This window comes from Neomonachus schauinslandi, chromosome 2, assembly GCF_002201575.2.
Source record: "Neomonachus schauinslandi chromosome 2, ASM220157v2, whole genome shotgun sequence".
Taxonomy (NCBI): domain Eukaryota; kingdom Metazoa; phylum Chordata; class Mammalia; order Carnivora; family Phocidae; genus Neomonachus; species Neomonachus schauinslandi.
The window spans coordinates 26,893,599-26,916,663 of record NC_058404.1 but is presented as its reverse complement, the minus strand read 5'-3'; the positions used below and the strand labels follow the sequence as shown (position 1 = coordinate 26,916,663).

At 36.5% G+C, this 23,065-nt stretch overlaps 1 protein-coding gene across 1 annotated transcript in view; it reads right to left on the bottom strand.

Annotated features, from left to right (window-relative positions):
• Positions 1-22,806, bottom strand: part of TNKS (tankyrase) — a 198,354-nt gene extending 175,548 nt beyond the window's left edge. The window contains 2 exon segments of the mRNA XM_021694117.2: positions 22,112-22,694; positions 22,696-22,806. Coding sequence (XP_021549792.1) covers positions 22,112-22,694; positions 22,696-22,788 — 676 coding nt within the window. The 5' untranslated portion in view covers positions 22,789-22,806.
• Between the last annotated feature and the right edge of the window lie 259 nt (positions 22,807-23,065).

Here is a 23,065-nt window from a genome sequence, read left to right as displayed (position 1 = left end):
AGAGAGTCAAGAGCAAAATCAGAGAAACAGGCTAAGAAAAATCTGCCATAATTTGGGCAAGAATTGATGGTGGCTTGGAATAAGCCAGCAGCAGTATAGACAGGTCAAAAAGGAAAGGCAAGAAAGACTGGCTCCCAGGTTTCTAGCCTGAGCAACGCAGTTTACAGAGGTGCCATTTGGGGAAGGGTCAGAGCAAGTAGGTAGCAGTAAAAAGTTCACCCAGATGAACTGTTCTTCTCTAACTACTAAACTAACCAATGTGAACCTGTTTTGTAAACTGCAGCACATGCTTTCCCCTAAGCCCTGTGTGAGAAACAATTACATTATTTTACATATTCTAAGAAATTTCAAAATATATTATGTGGAAATCATTGTGCTGGTATTGTGAGGAAAACCTAAATTTGTAACACAAAGCCTAACCTCAATATGTCACCGGTTAGACCCCAAGACCTGACCTTTACTGCCCACCTGCTTGTACTGACTAACCTTTGTCTTACATTTTTCCTTAAGCTCTTCCTTCTGGCTTACCTCCTAACTCAGACAAATGAAACCCAAAACCACCCCTCAGATGATGGCAACTACCCAGACCACCCAAACCCTTGACATGCGCCTGTGCAGATGAACTGTGAAGTGACCCCTGAAATGACTGGAAATTACCTTTACCTCAATATAATACTAAAATCTCCGTCCAACGGAGAGCCTCAGTCTCATTTACATACATACAATGTATGTGTAGGCATGTTTCCTTAAGGCATATGCTTAACCTTATACCGACTTCCACATATATGACAAGGCTTCCCTATCTGAACATTCATCCTAACCCTAAACAAAAGGTACCCATTCACCCTCTCTTGGGGAGTCATGGCTTTGGAAGCTATTCCACGTGATCCCTTATTTGCTGCAAATAAAGTTTTTCTTTGTGCAACAATTCACCTGATGTAGTTTCTGTGACTCACCTCGGAGTAAACTCATGTTGGTTTGGTTACAAGTATACCTATTTTCCTTATTTAAATTAAGGCCATTCAAAATTGTTTCAGTGTCAAATGTAAGCTCATTTGGCATCTATTCACCAAGGCCGAGTTTAGAGATAGAAAACTGTTTCACTTATGTTCAACATTTTAAACCTACCTAAAATTAAAGCTTCAAAGGAATAACCTTGACCAGTATTAAATCTTGTAACTAACAACTGTGACTTCTGAAACATAATAACAGAAGAGAAACCTAAGGTGTTTGGAGTCTTTTAAAGTGATGTTTTTATTTATGGTAGCAAAGTCATAGCCTAAAGATATTTTTCACCTAATTAGACTGTCAACAAAGCAACAACCACTGTACATCATTTGAATTATGAAATCCATTGACCTATACTTATATACTCAATGAGAAAATTTATATTACATCTCTGATATTTATTTATTTTAATTTTTTTCCTTAAGAGTAGGAAGATCTAATTATACTCAAAAGATACTCAAAGTAAGAACAAAATAAGTTTGAGATTATCTAGGAAATAACTCATGAACTCTCACATATATCATTGTTTTTCCTGATATAAAGGAAACCACAAAAGCTAAGCTGGGATGAATAAAATGGTACTTGATGACAGATGTGAACTGTTCATTATTCTCTCTAAAAACATTAGAAAAAATTAGACTCTAAAATAGAAGAAGAACCTACTTACTTTCTTAAGCATTATCAATCTACTTCGATCCAAATAAAAAAACAAAAACTCTTACCAATGACAATAAAATTACTTTCAATGAAACAAATTCAACTGTGACACATTTATGCAATACATAAAAGGTTTTTAAATAACTTTCTTTCCTGGTCAACAGACTCATCATTTACCTATTTAACACTGGTAGGTAGTTCCAGGTATCTGCTAAGCACCTCTAAAGGTCCATAATAAACACAGTAAGAATTAAAAATCTGAATCACACCTGTATCTTGGCTGATGTGCAGGAGGCACCCTCAAAATTACAGGGGGAAAGGGGTGCCTAGCAGAGCAGCCCCATCTCTACATGATCTTCTCAGTTTATTCACTTTCTTATTAAGGCCTACCTTCTAAAGTATTTTAAAGTTTCCAGTTTTACAACATTTTATGAAGAAAATTACATGCTATAATGGTATTCTCTAATCTGGGGAGTGGGGAAAGTCTTGTGACATATTCTTTGAAAATGTCAAGGGTTTTCTATATACTAGGTTAAATTCATGCAGTCCAGTATACACAGAACCACAGATACCCAGTAACAGATTCCTGGTTACTTTATAATAAATATTCTATGACAAAGAAACATAAATTTTCTATTTAATATTCAAAGTCATCATTGCTTCCTCTTCTAATTTCAATTCTAAGTATATTAGCCTTTAAATAAAGAACTATGCTACACTTCATTAGGTCGAAGTCACTGTTAAGCAACAGGGAGTATGTATATTCCCTCTTGTTTCTAAAATAACAATTCAGAAAACAAACTACAGAATGACTTCAATGTCAGTGAAGTTGCATGTTTTTCATCTGTCAAAGGCAGAATCTCACCAATCAATTTTTCCACTTTGTAGAACCTGATTTAGAAAAGGATTTATGCTTAGATAAAATAGTATTTAATTAGCAAGTATAGTCAAGAATGTGTGCCTTCCCCAAACCCAACTATGAGAAGCAGAACGGAAGAGATAAATCCCAGATTCCAGCTTAAAACAACAACAAAAACAACAACAAAACAGTGTAAGAAATCATCCCTTGAGGAAGAAAAAGAAAATGTTTGGGTACCGCTGTGAGAAGAAACATCAGCTTAAGAGATAGATCCGGTATCCTGGACAGAAGAAAGGCCAGAGGAAAATGTCCTAATTGTGTTCTTCCATGCCTCAATACAGTCACATTGTCCACTATGCTACTGTGGAATATAAAGCAGTATTTCCAGCCCAGTTCTAGCCAACAGAAAAGGAGTAACATCAAGGTAAAATACTAGAACCTGGCTGAGGTGGGAAGAAAATTATAGGTGGACTCCCAATTAAGCAATAACAATGAAGGTGACAACACTTTAAAAGATAAGGGTCAGAGAAATTCTGTGCAACCAGGATGGAATTGAGCAGAAATTCCCATCCAGAGCCTCTCTACCCTGAGGCATGTCCCTATTTACCCCAAACCACCTGGAGGATGAAAACAGAACACAGGCTTTCACAACTCCTAAACCCATCAAACCCATTCTCCCATAATAATGCAATACTGGCCCAACCAGCTGTTAGTTTCAAGGGAATATAAGCTCACAGTGGAAAATAATATGCCTGAGGAGTGCAAGCACCATGAAGGAATGATAAACCAAAAGCAGAATTAATAGACAAAAAAAAAAATGAGACATTTAAAACTGGCAAATTAAATGCTTCAGGAGAAAATAATGGAGAATAATGAAAGCATGACATGAGAACAAAAATCAATCAGGTAAAACCAACTGGAAATATTGTCATGAAAAATGTAAGTGGAAAAATAAAAATATATAATGAATTGATTGAATAGTAATGAAAATAAAGAATAAATTCCTGATAAATCAGGTTGAAGAACTATCCCCATAAGTATCTGATAGAGATAAACAGAAGAAAGGAGAGGTAGAGGATGGGAAGAGAAGATATATACATACATAGAAATAATGACAACACTTCTCATAATTAAAGGAAAACGTAAAGTTTCAGATTAGTAAGAGTTCATAAAGCACTAAACAGAATGGAGAGACATGTTATGTGCAATCTGGCAATATTAAAGGCTATGAAATTTCTAAATCCTTCAGCAAGAAAACACAGAAATTTTTTGACTTCAGACTAAAGTCAACCTCAATTTTTTTTTTTTTAAGATTTTTATTTATTTATTTGATAGAGACACAGCGAGAGAGGGAACACAAGCAGGGGGAGTGAGAGAGGGAGAAGCAGGCTTCCCTCGGAGCAGGGAGCCCGATGCGGGACTCGATCCCAGGACCCGGGGATCGTGACCTGAGCCAAAGGCAGACGCTTAACGACTGAGCCACCCAGGTGCCCCAAGTCAACCTCAATTTTAAGAAAAAGCATTTTGATGCTTAATTTCATATGTAGCTAGCTTTTTATTTACATGAAAGAGTAAAATTAATCTCAGATATGTAAAATCTCAAAGCTGAACACAAAAAAATACTAGTTGAAACTACTCTCATCAGAATACTTCAGCATGATGAAAAACGGATTTAGGGGGGGGTGGGGGGGTGTGTGTGTGTGTGTGTGTGTGTGTCTCCAGGAACACTGAACAATGAACATTCTAGCAAATAATTGCAATGTGTGGGTTACAAACGGCACACAGCCATACAAACTTAACTGAGCCTGGGGTAGGAAAGCTTCCCCAATGAAGTGATATTCTGAGGTAAGGTCTAAAGAATAAGTAGTTAACCAGAAAAAAGGATTGGAATAAATGTCCTAAGGAGGATAAGGTACAGTATATCCAAAGCTCAAGAGGTGAGAAATGCTTTATACATTCAACTACCTAAAAGAAGTTCAGAATGGTTCAGAGAGGCAGTAATAAAGATTCTGAAACAGGTAACAACATGGAATCAACTAATTTTCTACCACAAAAATCATGGAGAAGCAGGATCATCCATCAAAACCAATGTACAAGAACTAAAAATCCTTTAAATGCTGTATGTCAGGGGGAGGACTATGACTCTTCCCTACCAAAGTAGCATAATCCAAAACTTCTGCAATGCAAATTTAGGTATCAGAAAACTGCAAAATATATCTGTATATACATCAATCTTAGTAGACAGAAAGCTAAAGACTCTTGAAATTCCACTGAGTTTTTAGTCTACATCCATTTATTTCAGTATATTATTGTAGAAGATACTTTTGCTATAAAAGTAGAAACAGAAAGGTCAAATACAGCACAATGAATTAATCACATAGTTAACTAGAAGTCAAAGGAAAAAGAAGCAAAATGTGCCCTAATAAATACTTCTGCTTTCAGCTATAATAATAATTAAGAGACTTCATCTTCATTTTTATTTTAATGGTTGTACTTACTACACAATAAAGGGTTCAAGGAAACTGGCTACCTGCTTTTAAAAAAAAAAAAAAAAACCTTTTTAAAGTACATAGCAAAATAAATTCAAAATAGATTAAGGTACAAAATGAGAAAATGAAACCATAAAACAACTGAGGTGGACATGTGCATGATTTCAGAATGAAAATAACTTTTTAAACATAAAATGGAAGAAAACAAAAAAAAATTTAAAGGCAACAGGTTTGAAAAGGTTGTAAATAAAATTAAAAAAACAAACCAGGAAAACATTTGCAATGATAAGAAAAACATCAAAAGGGGGTGCCTGGGTGGCTCAGTCGTTAAGCGTCTGCCTTCGGCTCAGGTGATGATCCCAGGGCCCTGGGATCGAGTCCCACATCGGGCTCCCTGCTCGGCGGGAAGCCTGCTTCTCCCTCTCCCACTCCCCCTGCTTGTGCTCCTGCTCTCGCTCTCTCTCTCTCTGTCAAATAAATAAATAAAATCTTAAAAAAAAAAAGAAAAGAAAAGAAAAACATCAAAAGGTAAAAGAAAAAAAAGCGTAAGGAAAAAAATAATTCATTAAAAAAGGAAATATCAATTATTTTAAAAAGTAAAATCAGTTACTCCAGATATAATCAAAGAAATGCATATTAAAACATGAGTTCTGTTTTTTTTTTAAATCAAAAAGTTAAGAAATATGTTTTAAACGATGATGTTTGGAAACATGTACAAAAGTGCTCACAGGAGCAATATTCACAAGAACATATTCATCACCAGTAGAACAGATAAATAGCGGTATAGTCACACCATGGCATTCCTTATAACAGTGAAAATGAAAAAACTACAACTATGTAAGAGACAGGATTCATCCACGGTATAGTATATACTATCTAATATTCATACCAAGTTCAAAAGCAGACAAAACTAATCTATGGGTGGTATAGGGGTAGTGACTTAGATGACACAAGACAGAGGTTTCGGCTGGTGTTGTCAAGGGTATAGTAGTAATATAATTTAGTAGAACCTTTTAGTAAAACAAATTTAGTAACACATATATCTACACACAAAAACTCTCTAGGAATATATGTATAGCATTGTCTTAAAAACTTTCAGCGATCACCGTTTTAGTTCACTTCATAGACTCAAAATCCAGAACAACTATAAAACTACAATTTCTTGAATCCCAAGCCAGGTTTTTCTCAGATATAATAACTACCTTACAGGCTTATAAGTAGTCATTGAGTCACAATTGTCAAAATACTTCCTAAAACATAAAAGGTTTTACAAATATTAGATGTTCTTAATCTCACTAGATTTGGGAGTCTTAATCTGCATTACATGTGTCCTCAAACAGGGATTCTCAATTCTGTCTGCACGTGAGAATCACCAGAGGAGATTTTAAAAAAGCAAAGCCTTGCTCCTACTCCTGTGGTTTGACTTAATTGGTCTCGGGTTAAGAATCACTACTCACAAAGTGAACATCAACATGAGCATTACATTAGACTTGTTAAAAATGCAAATTCTCAGACTCTACTCCAGACAAACTCAATGAGAAATTTTGGGAGTGTGGTCTAGCAACCTGTTTCAACAAGGCCTTCAGGTGATTCTGATGCAGAGTTTAAGAACCATAGCTCTAGTGCTTCTAGATATTTGTAATCCTCTGAAAATCACATGTAAAGTTTAAGTATATCCTTCTGGGGAGAACATTCATGCCTTTCATCAGATTCTCAAAGTGTTAACAAAATTAAGAACCACTTATATAAGCTCAGCAGCTTTCAAAGTGTGGGGGTACGTCTAGTGGTCCCTGAGACTTTTCTGGGAGTATGAAAAGTCAAAACTATTTACAAAATAATATTAAGATGATTTTGACTTCTTCGCTACCAAGGCATTGATACTACATGATTTTATAACATCATGTGTTGGTCATCTGGAAGATGTACTCATGGTGCTCTTGATGATACAAAGCAATGACAGGTGATACTGCTGACCTCTTTGCTTGAACCAAGACGGTGGCACCAAACTATACTAATAGTCATTGTGTTCTTCACTACCAGGTCCTCACAGTTTAAAAAAAAAAAAAAAGGCAGCCAGTTTCACTTAAAAATGTCCTTCATGAAAATGTAAATATTAATTTTATTAAACTCAACCCTAGAGTACACATCCTTTTTAATATTTTTGTTACAAAATGAAAAACACACATTAATCACTTCTAGATACCAAAATACATTTGTGTTGAGGAACAATACTTATGCAACTGCTTGAGCTCAGTTTGACCTGTGTATTTGGCAGACATTCTCTTGAGAATGAACAAAGAAAGTGAGCCTGTCACTTCAAGGAAAATAACACAGTATTTGTTCCCAATGACAAAATCTGAGCTTTCAAGCAAAACCGAGAATTCTGTAAAACTTGCATCTGCCACCATGAACTTTATAGTTTCCCAATACATAAGTGCTTTTCTGTAAGACTGGTGGTGGTAGTAACAAATATGCTTTACAATTTATTATAAAGTAAAATGTATCAACATTTAGAAGATCTGCATACCTCAGTGAACTACTATTTTCCAAATGACCAAAACATGTTATAGAGGTATAAGATCCATCATAAAAAATAGACCAATGGGTTTTAACATAACAGAGTGTGAAAAACTCATTGATATGGCTTCAGATTCCATGTTGCAAATAACCTTCAGGAAACTATTATTTATCAAATTTGGGTGTAGTACCAAAGAAAAAGATCTATGATTATTTGAAAATGCTATTAAAATAGTCCTTTCTTTTCAAACTACGTATCTATTTAAAGCAGGACTTTCTTCATATACTTCAACCCAACACAACAAATGGCATGCAGAAGCAGATGAGACTTCACCTGTCTTCTATTGTCAGACATTAAAGTGACTTGCTAAATGTAAAATAATGCCTCTCCTATTAATCTATGTTTTGGAAAACAGTTCCTTTTCAATAACAGTGTGATTTACTCTAACATACAAGAGAGTTTATTATTGTTATTTTTAATTGCTCAGTTTTAATTCCTACTATGATAAATCCCCACAGACATAATCCACATAAACAAAAGCTCTTTTAACTCTTCTCAAGAGTGTAAAAACGAGTCCTGAGATCACAAACTTTGGGAACCACTGCATTTTGATTATAAACTTCCTAAAGGGCAGAAAATAATGCCATTCTTATGATCCTGCTCCTTACAGCACTTATATTTATTGAGTTGTTACTGAACTACTATAAAACCTTACGGTTCATGCCAGATTCCTGAGAAATAGACCAAAGGGGGAAAACACACTATGGAATTGTCCCAGTGGCTGTTAACTAAGCAAGTTGCATTAAGTTCTTTTAAAATACCATACACACTTCACTAATAGTGAGTCTCACACTCCCAGGAAAGGACTACAGTCATTCTCAGAAATGTGAGTTAAGAGAGATATAAATGGGATCCTCAATAGATCACTAGATTCACTCTACTGATTATGCTATTTTCCAGATTTCATGATGGTAATATTAAGAAATGAGTGCTCTCTGGCACAAGAGAAAGACCAAAATGCCACTTATGATAGATACCTCCATTTAAAAATATTTAATTGTAAAAAAAAAGTTTAACTGTAGTAAAATACCTATAACATAAGATTTACCACCTTAACCTTTTCTTTTTTACCCCCATTGGTTGCAATAGTATTTTTTTTTCAAGTTTTTAAATTCCCGTTAGTTAACATACAATGTAATATTAGTTTCAGGTTGTAGAATTTAGTAATTCATCACTTACATACAACACCCAGTGCTCATCCCAACAAGTGCCCTCCTTAATACCTATCACCCATTTAGCCCATCCCTCACTCCCCTCCCCTCCAGTAACCCTCAGTTTGTTCTCTATAGGGAAGAGTCTGTTTCCTAGTTTGCCCCTTTTTTTAAAAGATGTTCATCTGTGGGGCACCTGGGTGGCTCAGTCGTTGGGCGTCTGCCTTCGGCTCAGGTCATGATCCCAGGGTCCTGGGATCGAGCCCCACATCGGGCTCCCTGCTCAGCGGGAGGCCTGCTTCTCCCTCTCCCACTCCCCCTGCTTGTGTTCCCTCTCTCGCTGTGCCTCTCTCTGTCAAATAAATAAATAAATAAATCTTTAAAAAAAAAAAAAAGATGTTCATCTGTTTCCTTTCTTAAATTCCACATTATGAGTGAAATCATATGATCTTTCTCCGACTGACTTATTTCACTTAGTGTAATACTCTCTAGCTCCATCCATGTTGTTGCAAATGGCAAGATTTCATTCTTTTCGATGGCTAAGTAATATCCCGTTATATATATGCCACATCTTCTTTATCCACATCAGTTGATGGCTATTTGGGCTCTCTCCATAATTTAGCTATTGTAGATAATGCTGCTACAAACATCGGGGTGCATGTGTCCCTTCGAATCAGTATTTTTGTGTATTTGGGGTAAATACCTACTAGTACAATTGCTGGCTCATAAGGTAGTTCTAGTTTTAACTTTTAACAGGAACCTCCATACTGTTTTCTACAGTGGCTACACCAGTTTGCATTCCCCCCCCACACAGTGTAAGAGTGTTGGGAAAACTGGACAACTCCACCTGAACCATTTTTTAACTGTACAGTTTAGTGGCATTAAGTACTTTCAAACTGTGATTCCCAGATACTTTATTCCAAGTGTATTTTTTTCCTTGACTACTCCTATGAATCAAAACATAGAGCAGTTTATCTTCAAGGGTTTCAAACAATCTTAAGCAGTCTTTAAACGAAAGGAATTGCTAAAATATCCTTCTTCCATTTAATTATGAGGTTTTTCAAAGATTACTTCCAATTCCACTTTTAATGTTTATAAAGCAATTGACCAAAAGTCAGACAGTCCAATATTCCAATAACTGCAAATGTTCCAATACTCTACTTTCCAAAAGCATGGTCTCAATCAAATCCTAGTCACAATGTTTTAAGAAAGCATCTATATACAATTTTGTTATTTTTTATTTTATTTTTAATAGGCTCCACACTCAGCATGGAAGCCAACATGGGGCTTGAACCCACAACAACCCTGAGATCAAGACCTTAGTCGAGAAAGAGTCAGACACTCAACCAACTGAGCCACCCAGGTGGCCCGGTTTTGCTCCATTTTAAATTCTTAGGAAAAGAGCTGGACAGAAATACGACATAATGACTATATGAGCTGCCTCGGGGTAGTAAGATAATGGACTTTTTACTGTACTTTCCAAAATTTGTACAATTACTTTTATTTTCAGAAAACAAATTTAAAAAAGCAGTAACAACTGTCAAATTATAAAGTGACTCAAATGATTTTATTTCTCACTGCCAGCAACTTTCTAGTTGAGTTAGCATGGGCCAAATGATTTTTAGAATAGCTAGATGTAGGTTTAAATCTGGCTCCATCATTATCAGCTTTGTGACCTTGGACAAGACATAACTCTCTGAGTTTCAGTTTCTTCATCTATAAAAAAAACAAAATCTACCTTGTATGGTTGCTGCTGTAAGGATTAAATAAAATTACACAAGAAAGGCACAAAAGTCATTCCCAGACAATTGTTACTATTTCTATTAGTTTTTATACTATTATTTAGTAACAATATCAAAACTAACTTCATTCATGTATGTGCCAACAGAGCAGTGAAAGCACTTTGATGACGAAGGACTGGACTAATATATGAGGATTATTATTTATACATTTCAGAAAGAAGATGAGAAATCAGAAGCATTAACTTAACAAAGTTCACTTGCTCAAATATTTATAAAGCACATACTATGAGCAATTCAATTAATGAAACACTGAACTGCTCTTATTACATACTTCAAATTTATCTGCTTTCATAAAATTCCAAAAGGCTAACAATTATACTTTCCTACTGTTAAATTTTTGGATATTTTGGAGGAGGAGGGGCAACCAAGTTTTTGATAACTTGCTACAAATTTTTATATTAGTCCAAAAGGTTTTTTTCCAAATAAGAATATTTTCCTACAAAGAAGAAAAGCATAGCTTGGCATCTCTTCTCAAGACATTAGGGGAAAAAAACAGCTAAAATGTATTCATTTATTCACTAACTGTAATCCCATGTCATTTCTTCTTTAAAAAAAAGTCAGTAGTCAACATGAAAACAATGTGAGCTTTTGGAAAGGGAGAACTGCACATCCTATTAACAAGATGGATGAGAATGTCAAAATGGTTTGCACAGCTGGCGAATATATCAGAATGAAGGCATCCGATCTTTTTGGTGTCTAGTTATACATATATATACCCTAGCTTTTCAAAAGCATTATAACTGGGCATTAACTGGGCATCAGGCATCAACTGGGCATACCCTAGCTTTACAAAAGCATTATAACTGGGTATTTAGGTTATTTTTAAACTATAATTGATGATGCAGGGACTTTAGCTTTAAGAATTTTTGGTCAATCAGTAAATGCAGTTTGTAGTTAATACAAATCATCTACAACTACCAAATGCCTCTTCACTTTTTAAAAAAATCTACCATGTAAGAAAAAAGTTGCAAGTGCAAACAAACAAAAAAACAGCTACCACCATTAGTGTACTTTTTGTTACACTGAAAAGGCAAAAAAGAGAGAGGAAACTTTGTATCACTTTTTCTCTTTTTCTACAATTAGAAAGTACACTAGTTTAAATTGAATAGGGAGCTGACAAACTCCAAAAGGTGTGTGGGGGGGGGAAGGGACTTAAGCTCACAGTTTTAATTCTATATACAGATATCTGAACAAACAGGCAAAACAAGTTTCCACTTGACAAAGAACCCAGCAACTTACTGTAGGGAAAAGCAATCTTGGATGTCTGATGAAGCCTTAAAAGGAAAACCCAGCAAGCACACAAAACCAAAAACTCCTACCTTTTCTCAATTACTCAAAAAATGATTTTTAGAAAATGACCTTCAAAACTATCCCAAGTACCTAAGCTTTAATGGAAATCCCATGATCAAGGCTACATCCCACCTTCCTGAGTATTTCTATCAGAGGAATAAACATAAGTCAAAATAACTTTAAGGACCTTGACATGTGGGAAAAATAAGAATTTAAGAGACACTGATCTCTTCGATTGTATCTACTACATATTTTACAGTGAACCACCCAAAAGATTTCTTTGTTGTGAAGCAAAAGGAGGCTGTTAAAGACATTCAAGAACAAGCTAGTCTAGTGTTTTTACCCACAACTCATCACAAGACTCATGATGATGTTTATTCCTTGCCAAAACCTAGCACTACAATATATTTTCTTAGCATCAGTTACATTCCTTGATCGTTTCTCCTCCTGAGATCTAAGCTTAAGATCCCATTTTTAAACATATGCATGCTCACAACTTGGCCCTTAATGATATGCCTTCTAGCTCCCAGATATATTTCTTTCCCCTTTTAACTGCCGAAGAATCACTTCAGGTCTGGAAAGAATGAACACGTAGCTGTGATCTATACAGTTCCTTGGGAAGGAAGGGGATGCCCCGGGGGGGAAAGAAAGGACAGAAGAGTAGACAAAACTTCTATGTAAATCTATGTAAATAGACTATGAGGAAAGCATCTTATTTTTAAAAGGCCCTTAACAGAATGTCTCTGATTAACGCTCCTGGAAAGTGGTACAGAGGCTATATAAGCTGAGATATAAAATGGTGGTATTTCATAATTTAAATACTATTACTCTAAGAGATGAACCTTATAGAGACTTCATCTATCCTAGATCAGACTTGCATGTCCAACATGAGAAGAAAGGGGAGTTACCCTCAACATCTCAGACCTCTACATTTATCCTTGATATTATTTATTAATTTCTATAAAAATGAGCAATGGAAAAAATTGAGGTGAAATCCCATGCAAAGGTTTTAATAACAAGAGTTTGAGCAGAACAACATCCCTACAGACAATGCATGCCAGAAGAAAACACTCACAAATTTATGATTCACTACTTCAAAACTAGCTAAAAGGCAACATGAGAATGATGCAAGATATGAAAGAGTAGCATATATCTAAATTAAAAATAAGACGAGAGAACTCAGAAAATAGTTAAAAAAAAAAAAATCATTTCAGAAGTAAAAACCAAACAAGAAGGAAAACAAAAGGGAAAAAAATATCCCAGAGAATAAAAATACCCCAGTCAGTCGGGGAACCTGGGTGGCTCAGTCGACTGTTAAGAGTCTGCCTTCAGCTCAGATCATGGTCCCAGGGTCCTGGGATCGAGCCCCACATCAGGCTCCCTGCTCCGCGGGAAGCCTGCTTCTCCCTCTCCCACTCCCCCTGCTTGTGTTCCCTCTCTCGTTCTGTCTCTCTCCATCAAATAAATAAATAAAATCTTAAAAAAAAAAAATACCCCAGTCAATGCCTTGTGATGGGGATCAGCAAACTACAACTCATGCGCCAAATATGGCCACCACTTGCTTTTATAAATAACGCCTTATTGGAACAAACCACACCCATTCATTTATGTATTGTCTATGGATACTTTCATGGCACAAAAGCAGAGCTGACTAGTCGAAACAATTGAAACAGAGACCACATAGGGCACAAAGCCTAGAATTGTAGCCATAAATAATGATTACAGGTATCTATTGCTATATAACAAACTATTCCAAAATCTATAGCTTAAAATAACAACTATTACTTATTATTCTGATGATACTATGAGTTAACTAAACTCAGTCATCTGGAGGCTTGATGAGGCTGGAATATCCAAGTTGGTTCACTCACTCAGCTGGCAGTCGGTACTGGCTGAAAGCCACGAGCCTTACTTCTCTTCTCCATGGTCCTTCTCAAAGCATGGGGGCTGGGTTCCAAGAAAGTTCCCAATGCATGAAAGGGAACACTTAAGATCTCTGAAGGCTCAGGTGTTACACAGCAAAACTTCTGCCACATTCCATTCATCCTAGCAAATCACAAAACCAACTCAAATACAGGCGGAAGGGAAAAGGCTCCACCTTTTGATAAGTGATACAGTATACATATACATAAAGAGGAGGAATATATGGTAGTCATCTTTGGGGACTATCTATCACACATGTACTTGTAGAACTAAAACTAAATGAAATTTGTAAGAGAAAAACAAAGAAAATGTGCAAGACAGTTACTAGGATGGCTCCCAATGATCCCCATCTCTCATTATTTTTGCCCTGGAGCAATTCTCTCCCTTTTAATACAGGCTGGTCCTACTGATTTCCTCCTAGCTAACAGAATACTACAAAAGTTGATGAGACAATACTTGCAATATTACATTTTAAAAAGGCTCTAGCTTCCATCTTGCTTGTCCTCTTTTGTTCTCTCACTTGCTGGCTCTGAAAGAAGTCAAACGTCATGTTGTGAGCTGCTCTACGGAACCGAGGAAGACCTCAGTCCAACAACCTGCAAGGAACTAAATCTTGCTAACAAACACATGAACAGTTTGGAAGCAGATTCTGCCCTCCGTCAAGCCTTCAGGTAAGACCATAGCCCCAGCCCACATTTTGATTGCAGTCAAATGAGAGATCCGGAGCCAGAGGACATAGCTAAGTCATGCCCAGACTGCTGACCCACACCCGGAATCTTGGCCCAAAGCAACTGTGAAATAATAAATGTTTGTTACTTTAAGCTCTTAAGGTTTGGGGTAGTTTCATAAACAGCAGTAAGTAACTAATACAGTAAACTCAAAATAAGTAGAAAGAAGGAAATAATTAAGAGAATAAACAATGGACAAAATTAACAAAGCTAAAAGTTGGTACTTTGAAAAGATCAACAGAAGTGATAAACACCCTGGCTAGTCTAATCAAAGAAAACACAACTTATCAGTATGAAAAATAATAAAGGAGTTTATCTCATTAGCTCTTAGAGACAATAGAACATTAAGAAAACAGAATGTTATAAACACATTTATGCAAATTTAACAACTTGGATAAAATAAACAAATTCCTTGAAAAATATAACTCACCAAAATTGAGGGATAATAACTGAGACAATTTCTTAGCCATCTACCTATTAAAGAAATTAAATTCAGTATCAAAAATCTTCCCACAAAGAAAACTATGATTTAGTTAGTTTCATTGGGGGATTCTACCAAATATTTAAGGAGAATGATGGCAATTCTCCAAAAACTCATTCAGAATATAGAGAAATAAACACTTCCAAATACACTTTATTAGCATAAGGCTAATGCCAAAAACCTGACAAAGACATAAGAAAAAAAAAGAAAAAAGAAAATTACAGACCAATATTTCTTATAAACTTAGATCTAAGCAAAAATCTTTAACAGAACATTTGCAAATAAAATCTAGGAATATATAAAAAGGATAAGACACATCATGACCAAACAGTGTCTATCCCAAGAATGCAAGGTTGACTTAACATTCATAAATCAATGTAATGTAATATATTAAAAGAATAAAGGAGAAAGCCCCCCATGGTTATCTCGATATATGCAGAAAAGGCATCTGATAAAATTCAACACCTTTTTATGATAAACCCACTCAACAAACTAGAAACAAAAGAGAGCTTCAAGGACAGCTATGAAAAACTTAATGGTGAAATATTGAACATTTTCCTCCTAAGAGTTGGAATAAGAGAAAGATGTCTACCCTCATCACTTTTACTCAACACTTGAGAACAAATAAAGTCATAACTGCCTCCATTTGAAGATATGATTCTTTAATAAAATCCTAAGGAATCTACATAAGGACTATTGGAAATAATTTTCTAGGTCACAGGATACATGGTTAATATAGAAATTGATCATATTAGCAAACAACTGAAAAATAAAAAAATTTCAAAATCCATTACACTGGCTTTAATATAGATTTAAAAAATTTTGGAATAAAAAAATCTCATGAAAGACTCCCACACTAGAATTTATGAAAATTGCTGAGAGAAAATAAAGGCCTAAATAATGTTCATAGACTGGAAGACTCAATATTGTTAAGATGTCAATTTTTCCCAAATTGACCTACAGATTCAACATAATCCCAATTATCAGCTCAGCATGCCATGCTGTAAAAACTGACAATCTGATTCTAAAATTTCAATGAAAATTCAACAGACCTAGAAAATCCAAAGCATCTTGAAAAAGCTGAGCCAAACTGGAACATTCACACTATCAACTTCAAAACTAACTACAAAGCTACAGTTACCCAGGCAATGTAATTCCGACATAAAAACAGACAAATAGATCAATAAGACAGAATGAAAAGTCTGGATACAGACCCCCCCACTTATACAAACATCTGATTTTTAACAATGGAGAAAAAGCAATCCAATAGAGAAAAGAAACCTCTTCAAGAAATGGTGCTAAAAAAAAAAAAACAAACACAACTGGATAGCCACACAGATAAAAAAACAAAACAAAACAAAAAAACCATCAACTCAAGCTCACAGAGAACTTAAAAATAAACATAAGATTGATCACAAAACTTAATGTAAATGCTAAAACCATAAAGCTTTTAGTAAGAAACATATTTTTGTTACTTGGGAACAGGTCAAAGTTCTTATCCAGGTCATAGTTTACAGGAAATAATAACTATAAAATAAATATATAAATGACATATATTTAATAAAATAAATTTAAATTTAAAACTTCTGTTCAAAGGACCTATTAATAATGGATCAGCACAACATATGTATAACGTGTAGCTAACAAAGGACTCCTAAAACTCAACGATAAAAAGATAAACCCAATAAAAGTAAACTTTATCCAATTTAAAAAAAGACAAAACTTCATAAAAGATATATAAATAGCAACTAAACACATGAAAAAGTCTTCAACATTAGACGTCAGGCAAAATAAAATCACCATGAGATACCACACATTCCCACTAGAATGGTTAAAACTGAAACATCTGAGAACAGGAAACGGTGAACAGAACTCTCCTATATTGTTAATGGGAATGTAAAATGGCACATCCACTTTGGGAAAGGTCGGGAAGTTTCTTACAAACCTGAATATTTACCTAAGCCCCAGCAATTTCAAGAGAAAGAAAATCTACAACCACAAAAAAAATTTTTACAGGAATGTTCACAGTAACTTTATTCATAATAGCTCAAAACTGGAAATAGCCTAAAAGTTCATCAATAGGAGAAGGGATAAACCAACTGTAGCACATTTACATAATGACATACTACCCAGCAGTGCAAAGGAGCTACTGATACATGTTACAACATCAAAAACATTCACTGAGCAAAATAAATCTTAGAGAAAAAGAGTAAATATTATATAATTCCATTTATATGAACTTCTTTTTTTTTTTTTTCCCATTTATATGAACTTCTAAAACAGGCAACTTGTAATCTAGAGTGGACAAAAAGTCAGAACAGTGTATCTGGGGCAGGGACTTAGGAAACGGGCATGAGGAAACTTTCTGAGGTTAGGATGTCTTTCTGTAAGGGTTTGAGTTGCACAGGTGTTCACATCTGTCAAAACTCAATGAATGTACAGATAAGATTTGTACAGATTTTACACTAAAAGAAGACAAATCTGTAAACAAACACTGAACTCTAGACAATAACATGCATATACTGGCATTGTTAGGGGAAGCTGCACAGATGCTTGCAATTTGAGCACTGACATGCTCAAAAAGAAAAAAAAGATAGATTGATGGATAGAGGAATATACAATCAGACAGAGATGTAATAGAAATTATACAGTATTTTAATTTATGCAAACACTCCTCTATGTTGACGTTGACCAGTTTTGTTACCAACTTTTACATAACATCTTATAAATAGCTATTTTGTTCTTTAAATCATTTGCCTCCAAAGAGTGGTATCATTAAAGTATAAGAGAAACTTAGCACACCTTTCTAACTAAAAGTTCTATGTAACTTCTGTTTTAAAAGGTACCTTAGGGCGCCTGGGTGGCTCAGTTGTTAAGCGTCTGCCTTCGGCTCAGGTCATGATCCCAGGGCCCTGGGATCGAGTCCCACATCGGGCTCCCTGCTTGGCAGGAAGCCTGCTTCTCCCTCTCCCACTCCCCCTGCTTGTGTTCCTGCTCTCGCTATCTCTCTGTGTCAAATAAATAAAATCTTTAAAAATAAATAAATAAATAAAAGGTACCTTAAACAAAGCACAAGATTTTAAGAAAAGACTAAAAAAAGAGAAATTGGGAAGACATTTATAAGCGAGTACCTTTCACCAAATTAGAGACTTCTTAAACCCCAAGGCAGGGCATTTGCTTGAAAGTATAATCAAGGAGCTTGCCTTGACAATGTTAAGTACAAAAAGATTCCCACTCCAGGACTGAAGCACTCTATTTTCTTAGCCACGGATGGGTTTAGAGGACACAGTGCTGTTTGTGTCCTTTTTTCAGGTATAGGAACTTCATTTGTACAGTGGTGAAGAAAAAAAAAAGACAAGCATGGTCAAGCTGAAAAATCAGAAGAGTCAGGAATGACTTAGGCAACCTTTACATGGTTAAATGTGTGTTGTTGTAGACACCATCCGAGTCAAAAAAAAGCATAAAACTGTCATACATATTTTGCTGGTTTTGATACTGAAGTGCCTCATTTTACATATCCTAATCTTATGTTAACTACCTAGGAAGCCTATTTCAAAATTTCATCAATTTAAAGTAAGTACCATGAAATCTTGGAATTCAATGCTTTGTTAAAGCCTTTTTTAAAAAAGACCTCATCTAAACTTTTCTTTAAAAAGAGATCTCATGAGTACATACTGGTCCTTGTGACAAAATATGTCACTACTGGGAACCAAACTCAAAAGATAATACCACTCTAAATTGATACTATTCATAAAGCTTTGACTGCTGTCCTTTGAACAATAGAAAACCAGGGTCAAGGATCTTATCTGTAGAAGAGAAAGTCTTATATAAACTCTAGTCAACAATAAAAGACTGGGTCCTTTTGATACGGCCATCTTAAGAAGGCACTAGAAATAGCAGTTTGAGAATCTGCATCAACAATGGAAACTGGAGATTATGTTTCTAATTGTGGGTAGAATGATTCCATTATTGTCTCTAAGCCATATTTGAAACAAATAATTATCACAGTCGAAAATGGGATAGAAAAAATTCTTAATTCTGCTGCTGGAAAGAACTGTAATATTTTTAAAAGTCATAAGGATTTAAATATGACTTCACACCATTTCTGAGATCTTTAAAATGGTTTCATTTATTCTCTGGAACTGTAAGCTCATTTCTAAATGGAAATTCAGGCATTAACATTCTTTCTCTCCAATCTTTGCTTGGCTAGATTGGACTCATCCTTTAAATCCCTATCTATCTAGAAAGACTTCCTTAAAAGCTCAAAACCAGGATAAGACTTCCTATTGCCCCTCCACAGCAGTATATTATATTACGGTATATTTGTTTGTACTGCTGTTCTTGTTTAGTCTTCCCTATTAGACTGTAAGCTCCATAAAGGCAAAGACTATCTGCCACATCAAAATTGTGTCAGTATTTAACATGGGACCTACGACAAGTAACAAAACATTTGTGGAACAAATGAATTACAATTTCTAAACTTTTCCAGCCAAGGGATTGTTCCAGTTTCCTCTTTTAAAACAGCTTCTCCATGACAATCCCATTACTCGCATTCTAACCAACTAAGAGTTAACTGAGAATTACTGCTAACTACTCATCCTACACATAGAGAAGACCAGATTTAACCAATTTGTTGTGCTATGCACACAAACATGAAAGTATGATAAAATGACTACAGAGTGTTACATTTTTATACCATGTAGAGTTTCACTGTCATGATTTCCACAACTAAACTAAAAAATTTATTTCTTAAAAAAAAAACAGCTCAAAGTCAGGTTCTGAAAATTACAATATCATTACAGGACTGTGTTTTACTGTCTGTCTGGTAACTTATCTCCGCACACATAAAACTCTAAAACAGAATAAAAAGTAACTATTGTGGCAAACAGGAAGAAGTTGATTTGGGAGACGAGCAATATTTTATGTGTGACTAAACCTAAATAAGTACATTATCGTAGAAATAAATACAACTATCATCTGTTAATGATTATTTATAATGCAGTATGGTGAGGAATGACAAGATCTGTGACATGTGGGGGCGCCTGGGTGGCTCAGTCGGTTAAGCAGCTGCCTTCCGCTCAGGTCATGATCCCAGGGTCCTGGGATCAGAGTCCCACATTAGGCTCCCCGCTCAGCAAGGAGCCTGCTTCTCCCTCTCCCTCTGCTTGCCACTCTGCCTACTTGGGCTCTCTCTCTGTCAAATAAATAAATAAAATCTTAAAAAAAAAAAGATTTGTGACATGTGCTATTAAAATAGTCCAATTTGGAATAAAGTATGAAAAAGAAAACCTCAGTTGATTCATTATATCAGACCTTTCATGTGACCTAAAGAAAATGAAATGCTACTTCATCTAAAATAAGCAACACCCTTGAGCAAACACCTAGTTATATGGAAGCCTGTTTATGATTCAATTCACTAAATTCCTAATAGTATGTATACTATCTAGTAAGTATCTATACATCAAGAATGGATCCAGTAATCTAATATTGACTTCCTGTGTTTCTCATATTGCTGCTTCTGACCCATTAATGAACCACAAACAGCAGTTGTAAAGAAATGAATGAAATAGGATATAAAATATAAGACAACACATGTGATAAGGGAAAGTATTATTTCCTGAAACTTTTGGTTTAGTTTCTGTGTGAGACGATGTAAAATAAATTTCTAAGTATAGGCTACAATAAAAATGTGTGAATGCTACTCTTGGGAGTTTATGCCCTCAGTTACTTCTTTCCCCAAAACACTGCAAAAGCAGAAACTCCATCACAATTACTCACAAAATGAAAAGTGACCTTAACCCAGGTACAGGTTTTAATAGTTTAAGCTTGATTTCACAAGCTCTAAAATCAAACTGAGTTCAAATCCAGGTTCCACGACTTTCCGTGTAAATTTGGACTTTTTTAAACAGTATGAGCTTTGTTTCTGTCATCTGTAAAATGAAGGTAATAATATCTTTCAAGTTGGGGTAAAAACAAATAATACATATAAGTAAGTTCTTAACACATCTTTTACCATAAATAGAACAAATTAAAAGAGTGATATGTATTAGCAACATAGAAAGAAACTTAACAGAAGGTATTTAATGTGTTATCTTTGATGTTTGTGGGTGTGTGTGTGTGGTGCTTTTTCATTTTGTATTTCTATCCCATATAAATTTTATCATGCATATATAACATATACATTTTTCATGTAATGTTTCTAATTTATAAAACCTTATACCTTTATTTTTTAGAATAGTAGATATCTGAGCAGTGACATTACAGTCCTTTTTTAAATACTTCTCTGTATTTTATAAAAGTAAATTATGTTTTTTTAAAAGACAATGGCCAACTACTTGATCAAAAAAAAAAAAAAAAAAAGACAAAAAGTGTGTGGTCCAGGATTTAGGAACTAGCATGTTTTTTGGGAGAACCAATGTGCCAGATGCTTCTCACTAAGTCCTCACACAAACTTAGCATATCATTTTTGCCGGTGAGAAAACTGAGGCAATCGAGATAAGGCAAACTGTCTGTCAGACAAGTAACAAATAGAAGTGTCCAGGCCTTCAAAGCCTTTATTTCTTCTACCATCACGTAATGTATCCAAATACTCTTCTCCAGTTGTTTCACATAGGCATATTTTAATCTACCCAATTAGACTGTAAGCTCCTTGAGAAAGGGAGAAAGTTTCACAAATTTCATTTGTCTTTCATTGCCTAAGTAAGATTACGAAAGAACCTTAAACACTTGTTGAGTTAAAACTTCTTTTGGTCTAGGCTGTTCTCATGGGACATACCCTTGTTGTAAACACGAAATAAACTACCAAATGAGAAAACTCTTAAGACTGCCCAAATCTAACTTTATTCCTTCACACTCAGAACTGAAAAAGTTTAAGTATACCCATATCCGGAGGCTACCACTAAGGGAGTTTGGAAACGAGTGCAAGTATCACTATGCAAACACTAAAAAAGAATGGATTCACACATTTCCCTACCACGCCCCCGTCATCCAGGCACTATCCTAAAGAAAGGAACCTCTAGTCTTCCGGTGAGGTGTTGAAGAACCATAACCACGCCCCCATTCTATTCCATCATTAACTTGTTTTCTATCCTTACCCGGACCCCCGTCCCCAAGACCAAACCCCTTAATAAACAAAAGTCTCTGACCTGCAGCGAAGTGCAGGGGAGAAGACTTCCGGCCGGCCATGTCCTTAGCATTCACGTTTGCCGCGTCCACCAGCCTCTTTACCCGGGACACGTCCCCATTGCGACAGGCCTCCAACAGTTCCCGCAGGGCCCCGCTCACTGCTGGGACCCCTGGCCCAGGTCCCGCTGCCCCAGGCCCCAATGTTGCTGTGGTGCTAACTCCTGCCGCCTCTGGGCTCTCCGCCAAGCTCGATCCAGGGGAGGATGGAGAGGAAGATGAGGAAGAAGTCGGGGAAGAAGAGGACGACGGTGAATTGTTACTGCCACCGCCGGCTGGGTTGGGAGCGACCCCGACGGCAGATGAAGCGGAAACCGCCGGGGCCACCGGAGCCGCGGCGGCGACGGTACAGATTGTGCTGGTGGTACTGCAACAGCTGGTACTGTCAACCGGGTCCGGGGATCGAGGCCTGTCGGGCGGATCCCGACTGCCATCCCCCTCCGGCAGCGCTAGGCCGTGCCGCGGGGAGGAGAAGGGGGCCAGGCCACCCGCCGTTGGGGAAGCTGGGGTGGTCCCCGGCGCCAGGCCGGGGCTGAGTGGGGGGGGGAGGTGGTGGCGGCGGCGCCGAAGCCCCTGGGGCGGGCTGGAGCTGTTGTTGATGATGGTGGTGATGATGCTGAGAGCGACGCGACGCCGCCATCTTCGGACTCCCCCAGCACTGTCACTGCGGCAACGGCCCCACCGCCCGCCCTCACTTCCGATCGCTAGACCAATTAGCGTCCAGCGCACAGGAAATGATGCTAGGCTGAGTGGGAGGGGCCAAAGAGAAGGAGGGAAGTATTGGGAGCTCAGAGAACAGCCACAGAAGGGGGCGTGGCTTTGTGACTGAGGGGCGGGCTTTGTGACGCCTTGGCGGGCAGGCTGCGGAGATTTGAAAGTTGGAACTGACCACTCCCTAAATGGGGCACTCTTCCTCC